Source organism: Microcaecilia unicolor, chromosome 10 (assembly GCF_901765095.1).
Source record: "Microcaecilia unicolor chromosome 10, aMicUni1.1, whole genome shotgun sequence".
NCBI lineage: Eukaryota > Metazoa > Chordata > Amphibia > Gymnophiona > Siphonopidae > Microcaecilia > Microcaecilia unicolor.
The window spans coordinates 196,598,531-196,620,251 of record NC_044040.1 but is presented as its reverse complement, the minus strand read 5'-3'; the positions used below and the strand labels follow the sequence as shown (position 1 = coordinate 196,620,251).

The 21,721-nt window shown below is 46.4% G+C and overlaps 1 protein-coding gene across 1 annotated transcript in view; it reads left to right on the top strand.

Annotated features, from left to right (window-relative positions):
• The first annotated feature begins 10,017 nt into the window (after positions 1–10,017).
• The window catches only part of SLC7A14 (solute carrier family 7 member 14), a 44,476-nt gene continuing 32,772 nt past the window's right edge, over positions 10,018–21,721 (top strand). Inside the window, exons 1-2 of the mRNA XM_030216487.1 lie at positions 10,018–10,321; positions 14,642–14,878. Coding sequence (XP_030072347.1) covers positions 10,018–10,321; positions 14,642–14,878 — 541 coding nt within the window. The remainder of the gene's footprint in view (positions 10,322–14,641; positions 14,879–21,721) is intronic.

Here is a 21,721-nt window from a genome sequence, read left to right as displayed (position 1 = left end):
TGCATAGTTTCCTAATATAAGGGAAAAAATTAGCTCTCCAATGCAGCAGCCAAATGGTAATGCAAAGAAGTTGCATGCAAAACGGGACACTAGCATGGGAGAGCACACAGTTCAAACTCCTCTTATTGACCTATAAGTGCATTCACTCTGCAGCTCCTCAGTACCTCTCCACTCTCATCACTCCCTACATTCCTCCCCGGGAACTCCGTTCACTGGGTAAATCTCTCTTATCTGCACCCTTCTCCTCCACCGCTAACTCTAGACTCTGTTCCTTTTATCTTGCTGCGCCATATGCCTGGAATAGACTTCCTGAGCCAGTACGTCAAGCTCTGTCTCTGGCCATCTTCAAATCTAAGCTACAAGCCCACCTTTTTGATGCTGCTTTTAACTCCTAACCCTTATTCACTTGTTCAGAACCCTTATTTTCTCATCCTCACTTTAATATTCCCTTATCTCTTGTTTGTCCTGTTTGTCTGTCCTAATTAGAATGTAAGCTCTGTCGAGCAGGGACTGTCTCTTCATGTTCAAGTGTACAGCGCTGCGTACGTCTAGCAGCGCTTTAGAAATGATATGTAGTAGCAGTAGTAGTCTTTGGGATTCCGGAATCTTGCTACTCTTTGGGATTCCACACAGAATCTTGCTACTGTGGGATTCTGGAACCTTGCTACTCTTTGGGATTCCGGAATCTTGCTACTCTTTGTGCTTATCCCTCATTTGTCCTGTTTGTCTGTCCTAATTAGATTGTAAGCTCTGTCGCGCAGGGACTGTCTCTTCATGTTCAAGTGTACAGCGCTGCGTACGTCTAGTAGCGCTTTAGAAATGATAAGTAGTAGTAGTAGAAGCACACCAGAAGCATGTGCATATGAGTCTACACTAGCAGCAGCACACACAAAAAAATGGTATTGGCATGAGGATTTACACGTACATAGGGTTTTAATGCACACACATTTCCCCAAATGCTATATAAGGCTCCATAAGTTGTGCACACTAATGTGACTGCACGGCCAAATTGCACACACAACTTAATTAACAAGCCAATCAGCACCAATAATCGGTAATTAACAAATTAGCAGCACTAATTGGCTTTAATTAGAATTTACACGTAAAACTTTAAAGGCGTATTCTATAACGCGGTGCACGCACATTCTATTGCACACAGTTGAAAAGGGGGTGTGGCCATGGGTGTGGAATTGGCGGGTTGTGGGTGTTTCATAAAACCCCGCTCACTGTTATAGAATGCACCTGATCTGCGTCTAACTTAGGCACAGGTATTTAGGCCTGGTTTTAGGTGGCCTAAATGGGTGCTCCTAAATTTTAGATACAAGCCAGCTTATAATCGAAAGTAATCGCCGGCTATTTCCCGACACAAATCGGGATATGGCCGGCGATTTCGCAAAAGCGGCGAAAAGCATATATTCGAAAGCTACATTTGTGATAGCTTCGCCGCTTTCCCTTCACCTCGCCGGCGAAAGCTTGGGCGTGGCTACCAGATGGCCGGCTTTCGCGGATAATGGAAAAATAAAACCCGGCGATAAGCAGTATTTCGCCGGGTTTACTTGGTCCTTTTATTTTCACGACCAAGCCTCAAAAAGGTGGCCCAACTGACCAGAAGACCACCGGAGGGCATGGGGGATGACCTCCCCTTACTCCCCCAGTGGTTGCCAACCCCCTCCCACACTAAAATTATTAAAATACAAACCTTTTTTGCCAGCCTGTATGCCAGCCTCAAATGTCATACCCAGCACCCAGACAGCAGTATGCAAGTCCCTGGAACAGTTGTTGTTGGTTGCAGTGGACTGCAGAAAGGCAGAGCCAGGCCCATCCCCCCCCCTACCTGTTCCACTTGTGGTGGGTAATGTTGAGCCCTCCCAAACCCCCCAAAACCCACTGTACCCACATGTAGATGCCCCCCTTCAGCCCTTAGGGCTAGGGTAATGGTGCACACTTGTGGGCAGTGGGTTTTTGGGGGGGATTTGGGGGACTCAGCACACAAGGGAAGGGTGCTATGCACCTGGAAGCTAATTTGGTTGTTTATAAAAGATGTTTGAAGTGCCCCCTAGGGTGCCCAGTTGGTGTCCTGGCATGTGAGGGGGACCATTGCACTACAAATGCTGGCTCCTCCCACTGCCAAATGCCTTGGATTTCGCCGGGTTTGAGATCGCCGGCAGTTTTTTCCATTATTGCGGAAAAACAAAAGTGGCGATCTCAAACCTGGCGAAATCCAAGGCTTTTTGCCGGCTCACACCGTATTATTGAAAAAAAAGAGGCCGGCCATCTTTTTTGAAAATACGGTTCCTGCCAGCTGTTGCGCCACCGCCAAAATAGATCGCCGGCGACGTTCGATTATTCCCCTCAAGAGCAACACTTGAGCATATTCTATAAACTACGCCTAACTTGTAGTTTATAGACTCACGCTAACCACGTGGTTTTACGGCACTGATTGTTAAGGCGCCATATATAGAATTTTCACCATTATGTACATGTGCTGGAATACTATTTGATATCAATATTATTCTGCGCAGAAATATTATCGTATTCTGTTACAATAACAGCAGTGCCGCACTTTACCTTTTGTACCTCCCCCAAAGCTTCTCATCCCCTGCTGGATTTTCTTTTTCTTTTTTTTCTTTTTTTTTCTTTTTGACCCATCCCCAGAAAATAGCTGTGGCTTCTTCATGCTCACAGTAAACAGAAAAAAAATAAGATTGAAATCATATCTAACACTGACTGCAGAAGAACAAGTTAACCTTTTACTGCTTCTCAGATCTGGCATTAAAGCCTCGACATTAAAAATTCCTTTGGGTGTCTTGTGAACATCTTTGCATCTGGGTTTAATAGCTAATGCCTTTCATTACTATTTGATTTATATGAGCTGTGTTCTCTCAACGCAAGTCTCTGTGCACACTTAGCTCATTCACAAAACTCATTTTAACATATGCCTCCAGATTCTACGTCTTGTACTTAGTGTTCCGCACTGAAATCCAAGTGTACAGTGGTGTTCCTAGGTCGGCTGCCACCCGGGGCGGATTGCCGCTGCGCACCCCCCCCCCCCGGGTGCAGCGGCGTCCATCCACCCAGGGTGCAGCACAACACCCCCCCCCCCGGCGCAATGACACCCCCCCATGTGCATTCATAGCTGCTGGGAGCAGCCGCAAGGCTGTCGGCTCCCTCTGCCCCGGAACAGGAAGTAACCTGTTCCGGGGCAGAGGGAGCAGGGAACCAGCAGAGCCGACAGGCGCGCGGCTGCTCTCTGCACCCCTCCAGCAGCGTGCACCCGGGGCGGACCGCCCACACCGCCCCACCCTTGCTTCGCCACTGCAAGTGTATTCTATAATAATGCGCATAACTTAATTGGCTTAGCAAGCTCATCAGCATTGATAACAGCAGTTAACCAGCCGTAATTGACACTAATTAGAACTTCTGCGCACAACCCGCTAAGCGTATTCTGTAACGCAGAGCATCTAAATTCTAATACGTGCAGCCAAAAAGGGGCGTGGTTATTGGCAGAGAAATGGGCATTTCGTGGGCATTCCAAAATTTACATGCACTGTTATAGAATATGCCCTTCTGCGCCTAAATCTACGCTCCACTATTTACGCCAAATGTTCCTTGGTGTACACAGATGCACATAGTTCTAGGCACTGAGATATCAATTAAGCGTATTCTATATATATCGCACCTAAATCTAGGCACCACTCAGTGGCGTTCCTGGAGGGGGCGGTGGGTGCGGTCCGCCCTGGGTGCACGCCGTGGCACCCCCCCCCAGCGGCATGCACCCGGGGGGGTTCTTTTGCGGGGGGTGTCCTTTCACCGGGGGGGGGGTTGCGCTGCATCCGGGGGGGGGCGCTGCACCCGGGGGGCGGGGCGCATCGGCGATCCGCCCCGGGTGTCAGCTCCCCTAGGAACGCCACTGGCACCGCTTATTCAATACACTTAGGCAGAAATTTGTTCCACGCAGATTTTTCAGGCACCATATATAGAATCTGGCCCATAGTGAGTAGAGTTGTGTACACAATTGTGCACAGAAGCTGAACTGAGTGGTGCGCAAATACCACACTCGATTACATTGACCCCTCAGCGACATGGACCCTTTGTTCAGTTCCCAAGCTAGGGCTGCTATTCTCAGGGCCAATTAGAGCTGAGAGTTGCAGAGGCGATGCTCACATCCTTTGGGGAGGGGGGTGGGTTCCAGTTAATAAACAACAGTGACACCCACTGGCCAAAGTGTACATACATCTGGTTCTAGAAGGAGCCAAAATCCGTGACCTCTTGTCAAAAACTATCATTGTAATTACTGAGCTTGGTGGAAGGATTGTAGATCTAGAGGAAGATGTGGGATAAAGTTCAAGGGAAGGTATATGACATCATAGCCCCAAAAAAGGCCAAGAACACTTGACCAATAAGACTAAAGCAGCAGAAACAAATAGCTGAATTAAAACAAAAAAAAAATCTCACGACCTAGAAAGACATAAAGAGATAGGGAGGGGCTATAGATCTGCCTTATATGTGAACAGTTGAATTTTACCTCATGTCACTAAAATTGGGCGTAATGCAGAGCTGGGATTAGAAAAATCTTTAGCGCTGCTTCACAAACAAGTTTCATTTCCATGTGCATATATTATATTGCATTACATTATAGACGTCATTGCCTTCTCTGTGCTAGGAAATCTAATAAAATGAATGCTCTCATTTATCATAGCAGCCTATGACACCAGCAGCTGCCAAATAAGAGAGCCAGAACCACAGGACCTGATTGCAATATTTTACTGGATTCAAATTCTGCTTTTTAGCCCTTACAGTGTCCCAAAATTGTTATGTTCTTCCCTTGTTGTATTTGCTTTAGTAGCCTTATGTGGCTTGCTGTAACTTTTTTTTAGCTATGTTTTGCCTTTCAATACTCAATAAAAACTTCTATAAATTAAAAAAAAAAAAAAGGTGCCACGCAAAATTCAGGTATATAGAATACGCTGAGGACCTCTCGACATGACCAAATATGGTCACGTCCATTTAGGCCATGTTTTATTTGGCGTCAATCCCGATGCCTATATTAGGTGGGTATATTCAATAATAACGTGCATAGATTTTAGAAACACCCATTTCACATCCATAACCACACCGCTTTTCAACTGTGTGACTTGGAATTTACACATACCACGTTACAGTATATGCTCAGTGAGTTGTGCATGTAAATCATAATTAATGCCAATTAGTGTTGGTAATTGCTTGTTAACATCCAATTGACAGCTCTGATTAGCTAATTAACCCATTAAGTTATATGAATACGCTTCGATTTCTGTGCCGAAATTAAGGCACAATATATCTAGAGTTTGGGAGAAAATGCACACCAAGGGCCAGATTCTATAAATGGTGCTCAAAAATGATGCTGGAAAAGATTGGCACTTAGCATGATTCTATAAAGGGAGCATGCCCTTTATAGAATCGCACTTAGCACCAGACTAGTGTAAACGCTGCTGCCCGAGTTGGATGTGCTGACCCATTATTCAATAACAACACATGCAACTTTTTGGAATGCCCCTGACATGCCCATGCCCCTCCCATGGCTTTGCCCCCCAGTAGCAATCCTAGGTCGGCTGCCACCTGGGGCGGATCGCCGCTGCGCACCCCCCCCCGGTGCAGCGGCGTCTGTCCCCCTAGGGTGCAGCATGACACCCCCCCCCCGGCGCAATGACACCCTCCCTCCCCAGCGCATCAAGCCCCCCCCCCAGGTGCATTCTTGGCTGCTGGAGGGTGCAGAGAGCAGCCACACACCTGTTGGCTCCGCTGGCTCCCTGCTCCCTCTGCCCCGGAACAGGAAGTAACCTGTTCCGGGGCAGAGGGAGCAGGGAACCAGCAGAGCCGACAGGCGCGCGGCTGCTCTCTGCACCCTCCAGCAGCGTGCACCCGGGGCGAACTGTCCCCCACCTCCCTGCCCTTGCTATGCCACTGTCGCCCCCCTTTGCTATACATGCTATGGGATGTAGGTGCCCAGCATTGTTTGTACTTTGCACTTATTATAGAATAGCATGTAACCAGATGAATGCGCAAATCCTAATCAATGCCCATTCATGTTGTTATGACCCAATTATTGATGGCTGAGAGCTTGTTAGCCAATTAAGTTGTACACACATCTTTAGAATGCATCCAATTTTGGGTGCCATAGAACCTGCTAGCATTTTCTAAAGGGCGCTCTCTGCAGAATGACCTTTATGGAATACTAACTTAAAGTGCATCACTACGGCTCCTATCTTTAGACTCCATTTACAGAATCTAGTCCTATCTGTATAGCACCACTGACTTTTCCTATAGAGCACTTAGGCACTATCCAGATATTGCCAGGGAGGTGCATGGGAGGAGCAAGGGTAGAGCACTGAGTAATCCAAAGAGTAGCAACATTCGGCCCACTCTCCAGTAGCAATACAGATAAAATTAGGACAGTCCTAGATTTATCCAGTTATTGGGACACTGGTCTCAATATCGCCAGTATCCAAAATTCGTCCTTTCCTTTCTGAGCACACTACCAGAACCCATATCCACGCTCTTATCACCTCTCGCTTAGACTATTGCAACTTGCTTCTCACAGGTCTCACACTAAGCCATCTCTCTCCCCTTCAATCTGTTCAAAATTCTGCTGCATGACTTATATTCCACCAGTATCACTATGCTCATATTAGCCCTCTCCTCAAGTCACTTCATTGGCTCCCTATCCATTTCCGCATACAGTTCAAACTCCTCTTATTGACCTATAAGTGCATTCACTCTGCAGCTCCTCAGTACCTCTCCACTCTTATCTCTCCCTACACTCCTCCCCGGGAACTCCATTCACTGGGTAAATATCTCTTATCTGTACCCTTCTCCTCCACTGCTAACTCCAGATGCCATTCCTTTTATCTTGCTGCACCATATGCCTGGAATAGACTTCCTGAGATGGTATGTCAAGCTCCATCTCTTGCCGTCTTCAAATCTAGGCTAAAAACCCATCTTTTTGATGCTGCTTTTAACTCCTAACTCTTACTCGTTCAGTACCAACCTTAGTAATTCCCTTATCCCTTATTTGTCCTGTTTGTCTGTCCTAATTAGATTGTAAGCTCTGTCGAGCTGGTACTGTCTCTTCATGTCCAGTGGGCAGCACTGCGTACGTCTAGTAGCACTATAGAAATGATAAGTAATAGTAGTAGTAGTCTTTGGGATTCCGGAATCTTGTTACTATTTGGGATTCTGCACAGAATCTTGATACTCTTTGGGATTCCGGAATCTTACTACTCTTTTGGATTCTGCATGGAATCGTGCTACTCTTTGGGATTCCGGAATCTTGCTTCTCTTTGTCCCTATCCCTTATTTGTCCTGTTTGTCTGTCCTAATTAGATTGTAAGCTCTGTCGAGCAGGGACTGTCTCTTCATGTTCAAGTGTACAGTGCTGCGTACGTCTAGTAACGCTATAGAAATGATAAGTAGTAGTAGTTGTGTCTGGATATTCAGCGCCAGCTGCAGTCTGGATACTGGCGCTTATTATCTGGATTCTTTTACCACCACAACCAGCATTTTCAAAAATACCATCAAAGAGAGGTGAAAACCCCAACAGACAGTCCACAATCAGAAGATAAGAGCTGGCAAAAAGATCAGTAACTGCCTAAAACAAATTCTGTGTGAGCCACATGGAAATGCCCATTGCTACTACTACTACTACTACTTAACATTTCTAAAGCGCTACTAGGGCTACGCAGCGCAGTACAATTTAACATAGAAGGACAGTCCCTGCTGAAGGAGCTTACAATCTAAAGGACAAATGTATATAAATCCTAATAAATAAATAAGTAAATAAGGTCTGATTTACCAAAGGACTACACACTGCACTGATAACACAGACAAGGGCTGATTTACAGTACCAGCTCAAAAGATTCTTGAACTGCTGAAAGGAATTGACTAGATCTCAATGCTGGACGTATGAAATCTTGACAGTTAAATCTGAGATTCCCTATTAGGGCAACATCATATGTCCCTGAAGCAGGCACAAGCTGAAACATGGCCACATTGGGCAGGTGACTTTTATACCAGTAAATGAACTGAACAGTATTAAAGACTTTTTACCACACTGCTTTGTTTTCTTGAGTTTTTTCCGTCGTCTGACTTTTCAAAAAGGCAAACAGTAGTGGCTGAATATGGGGTGATATGTTTTCTGAACTCTTTTATCTGCATAAACCCCGGGGAAATTATACAAGTACTACTTGACTTCACAAATAAACACAGTTCTGTGAGCTCCAGATGCCGACAAAATGACTCCTTATTGTATTTCTTGTGTATTTGATTACTTTGTAAACCAAGTTGGGTCGAACATTGGTTTAAGAAGGCAGCACGTGAGCACAAGAAACGTAACTGTATATCTAATGAAATTTCTATAAATTCCTTTTTGACGTCCAATTCACTATTAATATTTGTTTACAGTTGGTCGCTTTTACATATTTCTGTGCCATTAAAAGCTACTTAATGTAGTGCTTGGCAGACTTATACGGTCTGTGCCAGAGCCGATGGTGGGAGGCGGGGATAGTGCTGGGCAGACTTGTACGGTCTGTACCCTGAAAAAGACAGGTACAAATCAAGGTAAGGTATACACAAAAAGTAGCATATATGAGTTTATCTTGTTCGGCAGACTGGATGGACCGTGCAGATCTTTTTCTGCCGTCATCTACTATGTTACTATCCAGCTTATAATTGAAAAAGAAAAACGCCTATATTGCGACCCAAATCGGGAGATAGACGTTTATCTCACAAAAACGAATAAAGCGGTATAATCGAAAGCCGAATTTGGACATTTTCAACTGCACTCCGTCGCGGATGCGGACAAAGTTGATGGGGGCGTGTCAAAGGCGTGGTGAAGGCAGAACTGGGGCGTGGTTATCGGCCGATCAGAGATAGGCGCCTTTCGCCGATAATGGAAAAAAATATGCGTTTTTAGCGAGAATTTAGGGCACTTATCCTGGACCCTGTTTTTCCACGAATAGGGCCCCAAAATGTGCCCTAAATGACCAGATGACCACTGGAGGGAGTCGGGGATGACCTCCCCTGACTCACTCAGTGGTCACAAACCCCCTCCCACCACAAAAATATGCCGTTTCACAACTTTTTATGTTCACCCTCAAATGTCATACCCACCTCCCTGGCAGCAGTATGCAGGTCACTGGAGCAGTTATTAGGGGGTGCAGTGGACGTCAGGCAGGTAGACCCAGGCCCATCCCCCCCCCCACCTGTTACACTTGTGCTGGTAAATGGGAGCCCTCCACACCGCCCCCCCAAACCCACTGTACCCACATGTAGGTGCCCCCCTTCACCCCTTAGGGCTATAGTAATGGTGTAGACTTGTGGGTGGTGGGTTTTGAGGGGGATTTGGGGGGCTCAATACACAAGGGAAGGGTGCTATGCACCTGGGAGCTCTTTTACCTTTTTTTTTGTTTTTGTAAAAGTGCCCCCTAGGGTGCCCGGTTGGTGTCCTGGCATGTGAGGGGGACCAGTGCACTACGACTCCTGGCCCCTCCCACGAACAAATGCCTTGGATGTATTCGTTTTTGAGCTGGGCGCTTTCATTTTCTATTATCGCTGAAAAACAAAAACGCCCAGCTCACAAATTGTCGAATAAAACATGGACGTCTATTTTTCCCCAAAATACGGTTCGGTCCGCCACTTCACGGACCCGTTCTTGGAGATAAACGCCCATGGAGATAGACGTTTTCGTTCGATTATGCCCCTCTATGTATGTTACTATGTAACTATGTTATGCCTCACAAATCTCTTTTTTTTTTTCTATCTTCATTTTTTACAGACTCCCAAAATACATCTTGAATTCCAGCAGGAAAAGCACTTCACCTCCCAGTGTCCATGTTTGTGGTTTAAAGTTAATGTGGTTCTTGCATAAAAAAAAAAAAAACCAGGAAGCATTTCCAGCTGAAGCCCGTGCTGACACGTTCCTTTTGAAAACCGGGTTGCGCTCACCGAGCTTTCTTAAATAGTTGCCTCTTTCTAAAGACAATGAGCGGCTTCTTGTCCTACATGGATCCCAGACGAATCCAGTGGGGTGCCACGTGGCACGCCGTCAGCTCCAGGATTTTGCGCACCAAACCAGTCGAGTCGATGCTGGAGGGGAGAGGAATGATCAGCTCTCATGGAACCAAACTGGCCCGGGTCCTTACCACGGTGGATTTGGTCTCACTGGGTGTCGGGAGCTGTGTGGGTACAGGAATGTATGTCGTATCCGGCCTGGTTGCTAAGGAAATGGCAGGGCCAGGCGTGATCATTTCGTTCATCATTGCAGCCGTTGCTTCCATCTTGTCAGGTAAGTGTTTGTCATTAAGGGAGATGAGTGGAAAAGAATGAATCGCTCTAGTTATATACTTTGGGAGCAATTCTATAAGCGGGCACCCCCTTTAGGTGTCCCAGAGCTGCGTGATGAAAATCTATTCAATAATACTGGTTATTTGCTGACTTTGATGCTTGTTGATGTTTCCTACTTTCGTTTTACTAAAATGGATGATTATGTTGCACACATCCGGTGCATAAACGTCCATTTCTCCTGTATTTTCAGAGCAGGATCACGTCTGTTCTAAAATGCTACTGAAACTTGAGATATACTGATCTGCCAGGCCCGCCCACTTTAGGCTGAGGCCCACCTAGTAGCAGCACATCTATGTTGTGGCTGGCAGGGATCCCAAAGTCCCACCATCCGAAAACTCCCAACAACTGTCCCTCCTGTATACCTTGTAAATAGCACATCTTCACCTGCAGTGAGCAGCGACTGATGCATACGGCTCACACCAGCACCACAGCCTTTCCTCTGATATATTCCCGTCTATGCGGAAACAGGAAGTTGCATCAGAGGGAAGGCTGTGGGGCCAACCTGAGCAGTGTGTATTAGTAGCTGCATGTTGCCGATGAAAATCTGCTATTTAAAAGGTATGCAGGGGAGGGGGGTGTGTTTGAGAGACCATATGGCATGCAGGTGAGAGGAGAGACCAGATCACCTGTGGTAAGGGGCATGGTTCTTCTGCCCACCCATCTTGGACCCAGGCCCACCCAAAATTGGGTGTCTGGCTACGCCCCTGATGTCACTACTACTACTACTACTACTATTTAGCATTTCTATAGCGCTACAAGGCATACGCAGCGCTGTACAAACATAGAAGAAAGACAGTCCCTGCTCAAAGAGCTTACAATCTAATAGACAAAAAATAAATAAAGTAAGCAAATCAAATCAATTAATGTGAACGGGAAGGAAGACAGGAGGGTAGGTGGAGGCGAGTGGTTACAAGTGGTTACGAGTCAAAAGCAATGTTAAAGAGATGGGTTTTCAGTCTAGATTTAAAGGTGGCCAAGGATGGGGCAAGACGTAGGGGCTCAGGAAGTTTATTCCAGGCGTAGGGTGCAGCGAGACAGAAGGCGCGAAGTCTGGAGTTGGCAGTAGTGGAGAAGGGAACAGATAAGTAGGATTTATCCATGGAGCGGAGTGCACGGGAAGGGGTGTAGGGAAGGACGAGTGTGGAGAGATACTGGGGAGCAGCAGAGTGAATACATTTATAGGTTAGTAGAAGAAGTTTGAACAGGATGCGAAAACGGATAGGGAGCCAGTGAAGGGTCTTGAGGAGAGGGGTAGTATGAGTAAAGCGACCCTGGCGGAAGATGAGACGGGCAGCAGAGTTTTGAACCGACTGGAGAGGGGAGAGGTGACTAAGTGGGAGGCCAGCAAGAAGCAGATTGCAGTAGTCTAAACGAGAGGTGACAAGGGTGTGGATGAGGGTTTTGGTAGAGTGCTCGGAAAGAAAGGGGCGGATTTTACGGATGTTGTAAAGAAAGAAACGACAGGTCTTGGCGGTCTGCTGGATATGAGCAGAGAAGGAGAGAGAGAGAGATGTCACAATTCCAACTTCTTTGACCTTTCTAAAATGGGGCTGAGAATTTAAAACTTACCACAAAACAAGAAACAATAAGGGGTCCTTTTACTAAATTATGGTAAGCTTAAAAAGGTTTTACTGCAGGGTGTGCTCAGGTGTCCCGCGGTAATTTTGACATTGACGCATGCTACGCACACACTAAAATCTAGATTTTATTTTTTTAGCACTGGGGCGGGTCTGGGGGGAGAAAGAGTAAGTGTGTTCTGCGCTAATCAGCTACATTGCCGCGTGGTAACTGATTAGCGCGTAGTTAGTGCATGAGCCCTTACCTCTTACAAAATAGTTGGCGGTAGGGACTCACGTGCAAATGACCACGTGCTAATGGGAAAATTAGGGGCCCTTTTACATCTATGCGTGCCCAATGTGCGCCAAAATGGAGTTACCGCCCGGCTACCGCATGGCTCCTGCAGTAATTTCACTTTTGGCGTGTGTCCGAAAAATAATTTTTATTTTTTCGGATGCGCGTATCGGAGGCGCACCAAGTAGCATTTTACGCACGTAGGTTACCACGTGAGACTTTACCGCTAGGTCAATGACTGGCGGTAAGGTTGCAGCCCCAAAATGGATGTGCAGCCATTTTGATTTTGCCACACGTCCGTTTTGGCGAAAATTTTAAAAAGGCCTTTTATACAGGCGTGCTGAAAAATGGATTGGCGCATGCCCAAAACCCACGCCTACACTACTGCAAGCCCTTTTTCAGCGCAGCTTAGTAAAAGGACCCCTTAGTCTATGGCCATTAATAGAAAAAAAATCAGAAATTCGGCCATTTTACCCATGCGCACGGGAATGACCCGTGTAAGCATGCGCTAAGGTCGCTTTTTACCACGGTTTGGTAAAAGTGTCCCTAAGTGAACCTAAGCCCAGGTTCTGCCTTAAAATCTGAAACCATTACATAGAAACAGAGAAAATGATTAATCTCAGTTTTTATTATGCCCAAAAGACCAACCCCCAGAATCTCAAACTACACCTTTAAACAAGTAGGTTTTTACTAATTATATTTTGATATGAATATCACACGCTAGAAACACTAGTGCACCTTTGTAAAAGGACCTCTAAATTCAGTAGATGGCACTCAAATTTGGGTGCCATAAAATGTGCACTGAATGTTGTTCTATAAGTGGTGCTCGAGTCGGGCACACCAGGAGTGGGGGTCTCAGGTGGCAGTTTTCTGAGGCAATATCGCCTTCCGCCCTTACTTCCCCAACCCCTTTCCACCAATTTGCCTTTTCTTTCTCGTTATTCCAAAAGGCAGCAGCAGCGATTCCCAGAGGCTGCCCTGCTGCCGGTCCCGGCCCCTACTGTCTACTGTGGCCCACCTCCAAGTAAACAGGAAATTATATCAGAGAGGTGGGCCGCAGTAGAAAGAAGGGGCCGGGACCGGCGACAGGGCAGCCTCTGGGAATCGCTGCTGGGGGATGGGGAAGGAAGGGCGGTAGCAGCTCATTCCTCACCTCAGAGAGTGGCGGTGGCAGGCTCATTCCTCGCCTCAGGCGCCAGATTGTCTTGGACCACCCCGGGCACCCTTTATAGAATAGTGTGTGTGTCCAAATTCTAGGTGTGGGAATTTACAGCAACTAAACCCTGGTGTAAATCCCCACACCCAAATCAGGTGCAGGTCCTCCAAAATCTATAATAGTGTTTGCATTTTTTAATGAATGCTCCGATCCGCCCATGCTCTCTTTTCAATTGCGTGGTGAAAGGATTTATGCACGTATCTTTCTAGAATAGAACTTAGCAAGATGTGTGCGTAAATCCAAATTGTTGCCAATTAGCACCAATAATTGATTGTTAGAGCCCAATTAATGTGCTAATAGGCTTGTTAGTCAATTAAATTGTGCGCCAAATTGGGCTATTTATTTTTCTGAATTATTTTGTGGGAGGGGGTGTGACAGCAGTGGGGAGTGGGTGTTGAAGCACTTCTAAATAGGAGGCAATTAATGCTCCTGCAGTAATTATTTGCATTGGCTGTGCACTAATGACAACATTAGCACACGATCATCAAATTATAAAATGGAAAATGCCACCGTAAAAATAGGCTCAGCACACAGGAAAGTCAAGTGTTAGAATGCACTAAGCCAGGGGCGTAGGCAGACCTGTCATTTTGGGTGGGCCGAGAGTTAATCTAGGTGGGCCTTTCCCACCCCCACTCCTACCCCTGTACATACATATAATAGAGTGGGGGGGGGGTTAAATGACCCAACATCTGAACCCCCTCCCCAGGTTCTATCTCAGATCCATTGCCTGTCGCAATAACTATAGTCAACCTACGCCGGCCCTGCAGGCTTCTCTCTACCACGTCCTACGCCCGCCAAATGCCACTTGAAGCGCGTAGCTGACGTGCGCCAGAAAATAAAAACTATTTTTCGGGCGTGCATAGCAGATGCGCACCAAAAATGAAATTACCACAAGGGCCACACGGTAGCCTGCGATAACTCCATTTTTGGGCGTGTGTAGACACTCGGCTTAGTAAAAGGGCCCCTAGGTTTGCACTCCTGTTTTTCTTAGAGAAGCAAGAACTGCAAATCCAGGGATGTGATTGGATAAAACCAAGACTGAATCAGTCTGTCTCTTAAAACATGCTTGGCCACCTTAATCTGCCTCTTTTGTATTTCCTAAAGTTGGTGTATTGATATGATTAGTAATAACTGCACATTTACCCTTTCTAAGAATCTGATTTTTCCATTCCTGACTTTTTTTGGTCTCTATAGGTGTTTGCTATGCTGAATTTGGAGTACGAGTCCCAAAAACTACTGGGTCAGCGTACACATACAGTTACGTGACCGTTGGTGAATTTGTGGCATTTTTCATTGGCTGGAACTTGATCCTGGAATACCTGATTGGCACGGCTGCTGGAGCCAGTGCTCTCAGCAGCATGTTTGACTCATTGGCAAACCACACAATCAGCCACTGGATGATCGAAAGTGTGGGCACCTTAAAAGGACTAGGTAAGAAGAAGATGAAAGCATGCTTGTCAGTGAACGCAAAGTTATTCTGCATCATCAACTCTGTTTCAGTCCTATTGAAAATAAATCGAGGAGCCCATGATTTTTGCTTCTCAATTGGGTCATTTAGGGAGGGAGGGAGGGAGGGGGGACGACCCTGGAACTCGGAGGGAGGGAGGGACGACCCTGGAACTCGGAGGGAGGGGGGGACGACCCTGGAACTCGGAGGGAAGGGGGGGATGACCCTGGAGCTCGGAGGGAGGGAGGGACGACCCTGGAACTCGGAGGGAGAGAGGGAGGGAGGGGGACCCTGGAACTGGGAGGGAGAGAGGGAGGGGGGCCCTGGCACATACTCTCATTCTCACACACACACACACACTCTCTCTCACAGACACATTTGCACCCAGTCTCATTTTCTCTCTCTCTGTCACACACACTCGCACATTCACTCACTCTCTCTCTCACACATACTCTGTCAAACATACACACTCCGAGGAAAACCTTGCTAGCGCACGTTTCATTTGTGTCAGAAACGGGCCTTTTTTACTAGTTGAAAATAAATCGAGGAGCCCATGATTTTTGCTTCTCAATCGGGTCATTTAGGGAGAGAGGGAGGGAGGGAGGGGGAACGACCCTGGAACTCGGAGGGAGGGAGGGACGACCCTGGAACTCGGAGGGAGTGAGGGACAACCCTGGAACTCGGAGGGAGGGAGGGGGGACGACCCTGGAGCTCGGAGGGAGGGGGGAACGACCCTTGAATTCGGAGGGAGGGAGGGAGGGGGGCCCCTGGCACACACTCTCATTCTCACACACACACACACACACACTCTCTCTCTCTCTCACAGACACACTTGCACCCAGTCTCATTTTCTCTCTCTGTCACACACACTCGCACATTCACTCACTCTCTCTCACACAGTCACTCTCACACATACTCTCTCAAACATACACACTCCGAGGGAAACCTTGCTAGCGCCCGTTTCATTTGTGTCAGAAACGGGCCTTTTTTACTAGTTGAAAATAAATCGAGGAGCCCATAATTTTTGCTTCTCAATCGGGTCATTTGATCAGGGCTGAGGTTACTGTGGAGGCAGTGTTCACTGGCCCCGGAGGGAAGGAGTCCCGTTATCACACGATAGTGACACCTGTTGGCCGGGATGAAGATACACACATATTGGGTTCTGAAAGAAGTCCAAGTCCCATAGTCCCTCCTGGAAGATTCTTACTGTGATGAGAGAGCTAGATGGGGGAGGGGAGGGGGAAGTCTTAAAACTGCAGGCAGAACCCTGGCTAACTGCCAATAAACACTGAACAAAAATTCTATTCTGTTGAGAATGATTTATAACTGCTTTTCCAAATAAAACTCACAACAAGGTGGGTTATAATAAATACATCAACAGAAAGTAGACAAACAAAACATGTAAAAAAAATAATATGAGCAAGGAATACTGCAGAACCAAGAGTGTAGCCGTTGTAGAAATGAGGTAGAGTCTGGGTACTGATATTGCTTTTCCACAATAGAGATGTTGAGCGCCTTTTACTAAAATGTGCTAATGGATTTAGCACATGCTCAAGATTAGCATGTGCTAAATACTAAGAAACCCATTTTATTCCTATGAGCATCTTAGCATCAGTGTTGCCAGGTGGGCGGTTTTACCGGCCAATTGGGCGGTTTTCCGCGACCCGCCGCGGGCAATTTTTGCCCGCGGCGGGTTGCGGTTTTTGGGTCTTTTGGGCGGTTTTTAAAACGGTTTTTTCGGCCGCGGGGGGCGGGGTTAGTGATGTTTTGGGCGGGGTTAGTGACGTTCTGGGCGGGGCTGGTGACGGGGGCGGGGCCGATGACGGGGGAGGCGGGGCCGATGACGGCGGGGGCGGGGTGATGACGCGGGGGTGGGGGTGTCAGGGGCAGGGTTTGACTTTGGGCGGGTTTTGGGCTGGATTTGGGCTCGTTTGGGTGGGAAAAAAATTTTCCACCTGGCAACCCTGCTTAGCATTTAGCGCATGATAAATCTGTTAGCACATATTAGTTAAAGGAGCTCCTTATGTTTTTTGAATTATATGTAGTGTGTTGGTTTTCCTCAATAAAGATGCTATTTTTTTTTTTGAACTGTGAACTTTAGAATTTATCTGGATTTATCTAGATTTATCTGGACTTATTTGGAAGAGGAGGCAACCATCTTTGGTATTGAGACCGTAGGGGCATCACTTGGTCTGTTTTAGTTAAATTTTCCATGTAAATGCATGATAAAGTTAGGGATCCCGAAGATACTTCTTTTGCATGCCAGCTCATTTGATTTTGTTCCTGAATTCCAGGTAAACAGGAAACTTGCCTTCTCATGTGGAAATGAGATATTCAGGGGCCCTTTTACCAAGCTGCGGAGAAAAGGGCCCTGCGCTGGCGGTGGGGGATGTTTTTTTCCACTCGCCAGGGCCCTTTTTACCGCAGCGGGTAAAAAAGCCCCCAGCACACATGGCCATGCGGTAAGAGAACTCTTACCGCATCGCCATGCAACTGGGAGCCCTTACAGCCACTCATTGAGGTGGCGATAAGGGCTCCCACGCTAACCCGGTGGTAACTGGGCAGCATGTGGCGATACCTGATTACCAAATTTCAAAAAAATTAACAAATCTGCTTAGAGCAAAAAATATATAAGAAACTAAAAAGACTTGGTCTAATTAGCTATGAGAATTATCTGTGCTGTTATCAAGAGGTATATCATAAATGATTTTAACAAAAGGCCTCAGTAGCCAAGGGTACCAACTCAGTGGACACACCTAATAAGGCTTCTATCATGGGCCAACCACCACCTCCGAAAAACCTACAGAGTGAAATAGCCAAAACAATCTGTAGTAAAAAAAAAACAGAGAGTGGTGTAATAACACATCAAATAATCAATTGACCATGGGCACAGATAATATATCAAGTAAGCCTAATGGGAAGGGTGAGATGTTATATCATTACCTTTAGTATTTCCCCTCGGTACAACTTGTATTTTTGGCTATTTGCCCATCCACCTTATAATTGAAAGAGAAAAACGCCTAGATTTCGACCCAAATCGGGAGATAGATGTTTATCTCACAAAAACGAATAAATCAGTATAATGGAAAGGTGATTTTGGACGTTTTCAACTGCACTCCATCGCAGAAGCGTACAAAGTTGACGGGGGCATGTCGGAGGCGTGGCGAAGGTGGAACTGGGGCTTTGTTATCGGCCGAGGAGAGATGGGCGCCTTTCGCCGATAATGGAAAAAACGTATGCATTTGTAGCTAGAATTTAGGGCACTTTTCCTGGACCCTGTTTTTTCATGAATAAGGCCCCAAAAAGTGCCCTAAATGACCAGATTACCCCCAGAGGGAATCGGGGATGACCTCCCCTGACTCCCCCAGTGGTCACTAACCTCCTCCCACCACAAAAAAATGATGTTTCACAACTTTTTATTTTCACCCTCAAATGTCATACCCACCTCCCTGGCAGCAGTATGCAGGTCCCTGGAGCAGTTGTTAGGGGGTGCAGTGGACTTCAGGCAGGTGGACCCAGGCCCATCTCCCCCCCTACCTGTTACAATTGTGCTGCTTAATGCTTAGTCGTCCAACCCCCTCCCAAACCCACTGTACCCACATGTAGGTGCCCCCCTTCACCCCTTAGGGCTATAGTAATGGTGTAGACTTGTGGGCAGTGGGTTTTGAGGGGGATTTGGGGGGCTCAACACACAAGGGAAGGGTGCTATGCACCTGGGAGCTCTTTTACTTTTTTTTTTGTTTTTGTAAAAGTGCCCCCTAGGGTGCCCGGTTGGTGTCCTGGAATGTGAGGGGGACCAGTGCACTACGAACCCTGGCCCCTCCCACAAACAAATGCCTTGGATTTATTCGTTTTTGAGCTGGGCGCTTTCATTTTCCATTATCACTGAAAAACAAAAACGCCCAGCTCACAAATTGTCGAATAAAACATGGACGTCTATTTTTTTCGAAAATACGGTTCGGTCCGCCCCTCCACGGACCCGTTCTCGGAGATAGACGTTTTCGTTCAATTATGCCCCTCCACGTCTCTTACAAGATTTTTCTTGAAAGTCTACGTTTGAAAATGTAAATAATAAATTAAAAATGATAAAGTAGTGTGGTAGCATGTTAGTCTACTTTTAAAAGTAATGTATAAAAACAAAACAAAGAAAATAAGATGATATCTTTTTTATTGGACTAACAATATGTTTTTGATTGGCTTTCAAAGGCAATACCTTCTTCAGATCAGAAATGAGCAAATGGTGACATATATCAGATATATAAGTGAAATATAAAAGCGTTCCAATGATAGTCTCATGGGGAAAGGTAGGAGTGGGGGAGGGGGAGGAGAAACATGGAGAGATGAATGAATGATTAAAGTTTATGGTTTATAATGGGATAGAAAACCCAGATCTTTCTTAAGTCCTGTCTAGTGGGTGTCAAAATATTTCATCATTTGTCCTTCAAAGGTTTTACATTCCTTGAATGTTTTAAACTTTTCTTTTAGTATTCTCACCATAAAGTCGTTAATGCAGTATCTGTCAAAATGCTGCCCTACAGAAGTGTCACCTTGGATTGCACTGTGGTGTTTAATGTGGTGCTTGTGTAATTTGAATCGTGTCTTACGCATCTGGCCTGTGTTTCTAGCATTTTTTGCAGTGAATAATATAGATCAGTGGTGTAGCTACATGGGGCCACAGGGGTCTGGGTCCCCCCAAATTTCCTCCAGGCTCCTGGTTTTGCTGGCAGGGGTCCCCAACCCCCACCAGCTGAAGCCTTGTCCAGCGCCAATCTCCGGCGCCACCATATTGCCTGCCCTGCTCTCTCTTCCCCTTCACGTTCTGTACTCTCCTATTAGTGAAACTGAGCATGCTCAGTTTCACTTAAAGGAGCGTGCAGGACATGAGGAGGAAGAGAGGGCAGGGCAGGCAATGCGGCAGCGCTGGAGAAGGCTTCAGCTGGCAGGGGTTTTGGACCCCCGCTAGCCAAGGTACTTTGCTGCAGCAGTGGGTGGGGAGCGGTAGGGCTGCGTGGGCAGCGGTGACATGGCGGGGGAGCGGCAGACTAAAATGTGCTCCCCCACCTCAAGCTCTGGCCCCCTCCCACATGTATAGAATGTTTGTACGTTTGGGAAGCTTGCCAGGTGCCCTTGGCCTGGATTGGCCGCTGGGCTCGATGGACTCTTGGTCTTTTCCCAGTGTGGCATTACTTATGTACTTATTTTCTTTCCTTTGTTTTATTTCTATTTATTCAATTTTGAAAAATATGCATTGTTTTCAAGTCCAAAAGTTAATTTTGAACACCTGCTTTGGTATGCAGAATTGTTTTGGTGGAAATTTCAGTCCAGCTGTTCCACTGCAGATGTTTTGGTTCTTCTTGGTGCCCAATTCAATGTTACTCGTCCATCAGTAAACGGGAGGTGGTGTTTCTCACAAGAGCCTCATGCAAAGTCTCTTGGAAAGCCCCAAAATTAGCTGTTAAAGGCTTTTTTTTCCCCAGGTTAAACAATGTGGCAAATGAGTTAATCACAAGGAAATTGTGAGCAAAATCTACAAAACAGGAGGACAAAAGCTGGTTCACAGCCTGGTAATTACTGAAAAATTAACAGATCCATTTCTACTCCTCAGCACCTCTGTTCTGTAATTGCATCATTCATAAATCATTTCCTGACACACACTAAATGATAAATTCTGTATAATACATACTATCAGCAAAAATTACGCTATTTTCTCTTGCTGTGTTGCTGTCAATCTGCTTTTCATGAGACTGTCAAGAGCCTCAGCTGTAGACTGTCTATAGCCAAAGAATGCATTTCAGCTGGGGATTTTCATCGGTAGTTCAGCATTATCCATTTTTCTTATTTTATTTTTATGTGGATTGTACAATAATCATTCGATTCACATAGAGGGGTCCTTTTACTAAGCTGTGCTGAAAAATGGCTTGCAGTAGTGCCTTGCTCCCTCTGCCCCGGAACAGGTAACTCCCTGTTCCGGGGCAGAGGGAACAGGGAACCAGTGGAACCGACACCCCCCCCCCCCCCAGCGGCGTGCACACGGCAGGCAAGAATACACTTGGGGGGGGGCTTGGCTGATGCGCCGAGGGGGGGGGGTTGATGCACCAAGGGAGGGTGTCATGCTGCAAAAAACCCGCGCCTACAATACCGCAAGCCATTTTTCAGCGCACCTTAGTAAAAGGACCCCTCAGAATGAGCTCCATGTCCTCCACTCATATATAGGGGGTCTTTTTCTAAGCCACAGTTAGCATTTTTAGCTTGTGGTAGAAATTATGGGCGTCTCAGCGTTTATCGCCAGCTGATTTCTACCGTGAGCTAAAAACGCTACCATGGCTGAGTAAAAGACCCCCTCCCCCCCCATAATGAGCTCTTACAGTGAGAGGTGCACTTTTTAAAGATATTTCTTAACGTCCACTGGACCCACTAAGGGAAGTTTAAGAAAGTGCAAGTTATTTTTCCTGATTTGATTTTCAAGATATTCCAATTTATGAGCCAGACAATCCTTGTGTCCGTAGCCTGTGGAGCACAAAGAGGTTGCAATCCTCCTAACTTCTACTCATTCTGCATGCTTGCTTCTCCCAATTATATGCCTGAACATGCACATCAGCAGCTAATATCCTATAATCATCCCTTACACTTTCCAGCAACCAAAAAAAAAAGAGTTTAATTTAATGTACTACTACTACTACTACTTAACATTTCTAGAGCGCTACTAGGGTTACGCAGCGCTGTACAGTTTAACAATAAGGACAGTCCCTGCTCAAAGGAGCTTACAATCTAAAGGACGAAATGTCAAGTTGGGGCAGTCTAGATATCTTGAATAGAGGTATACTGGT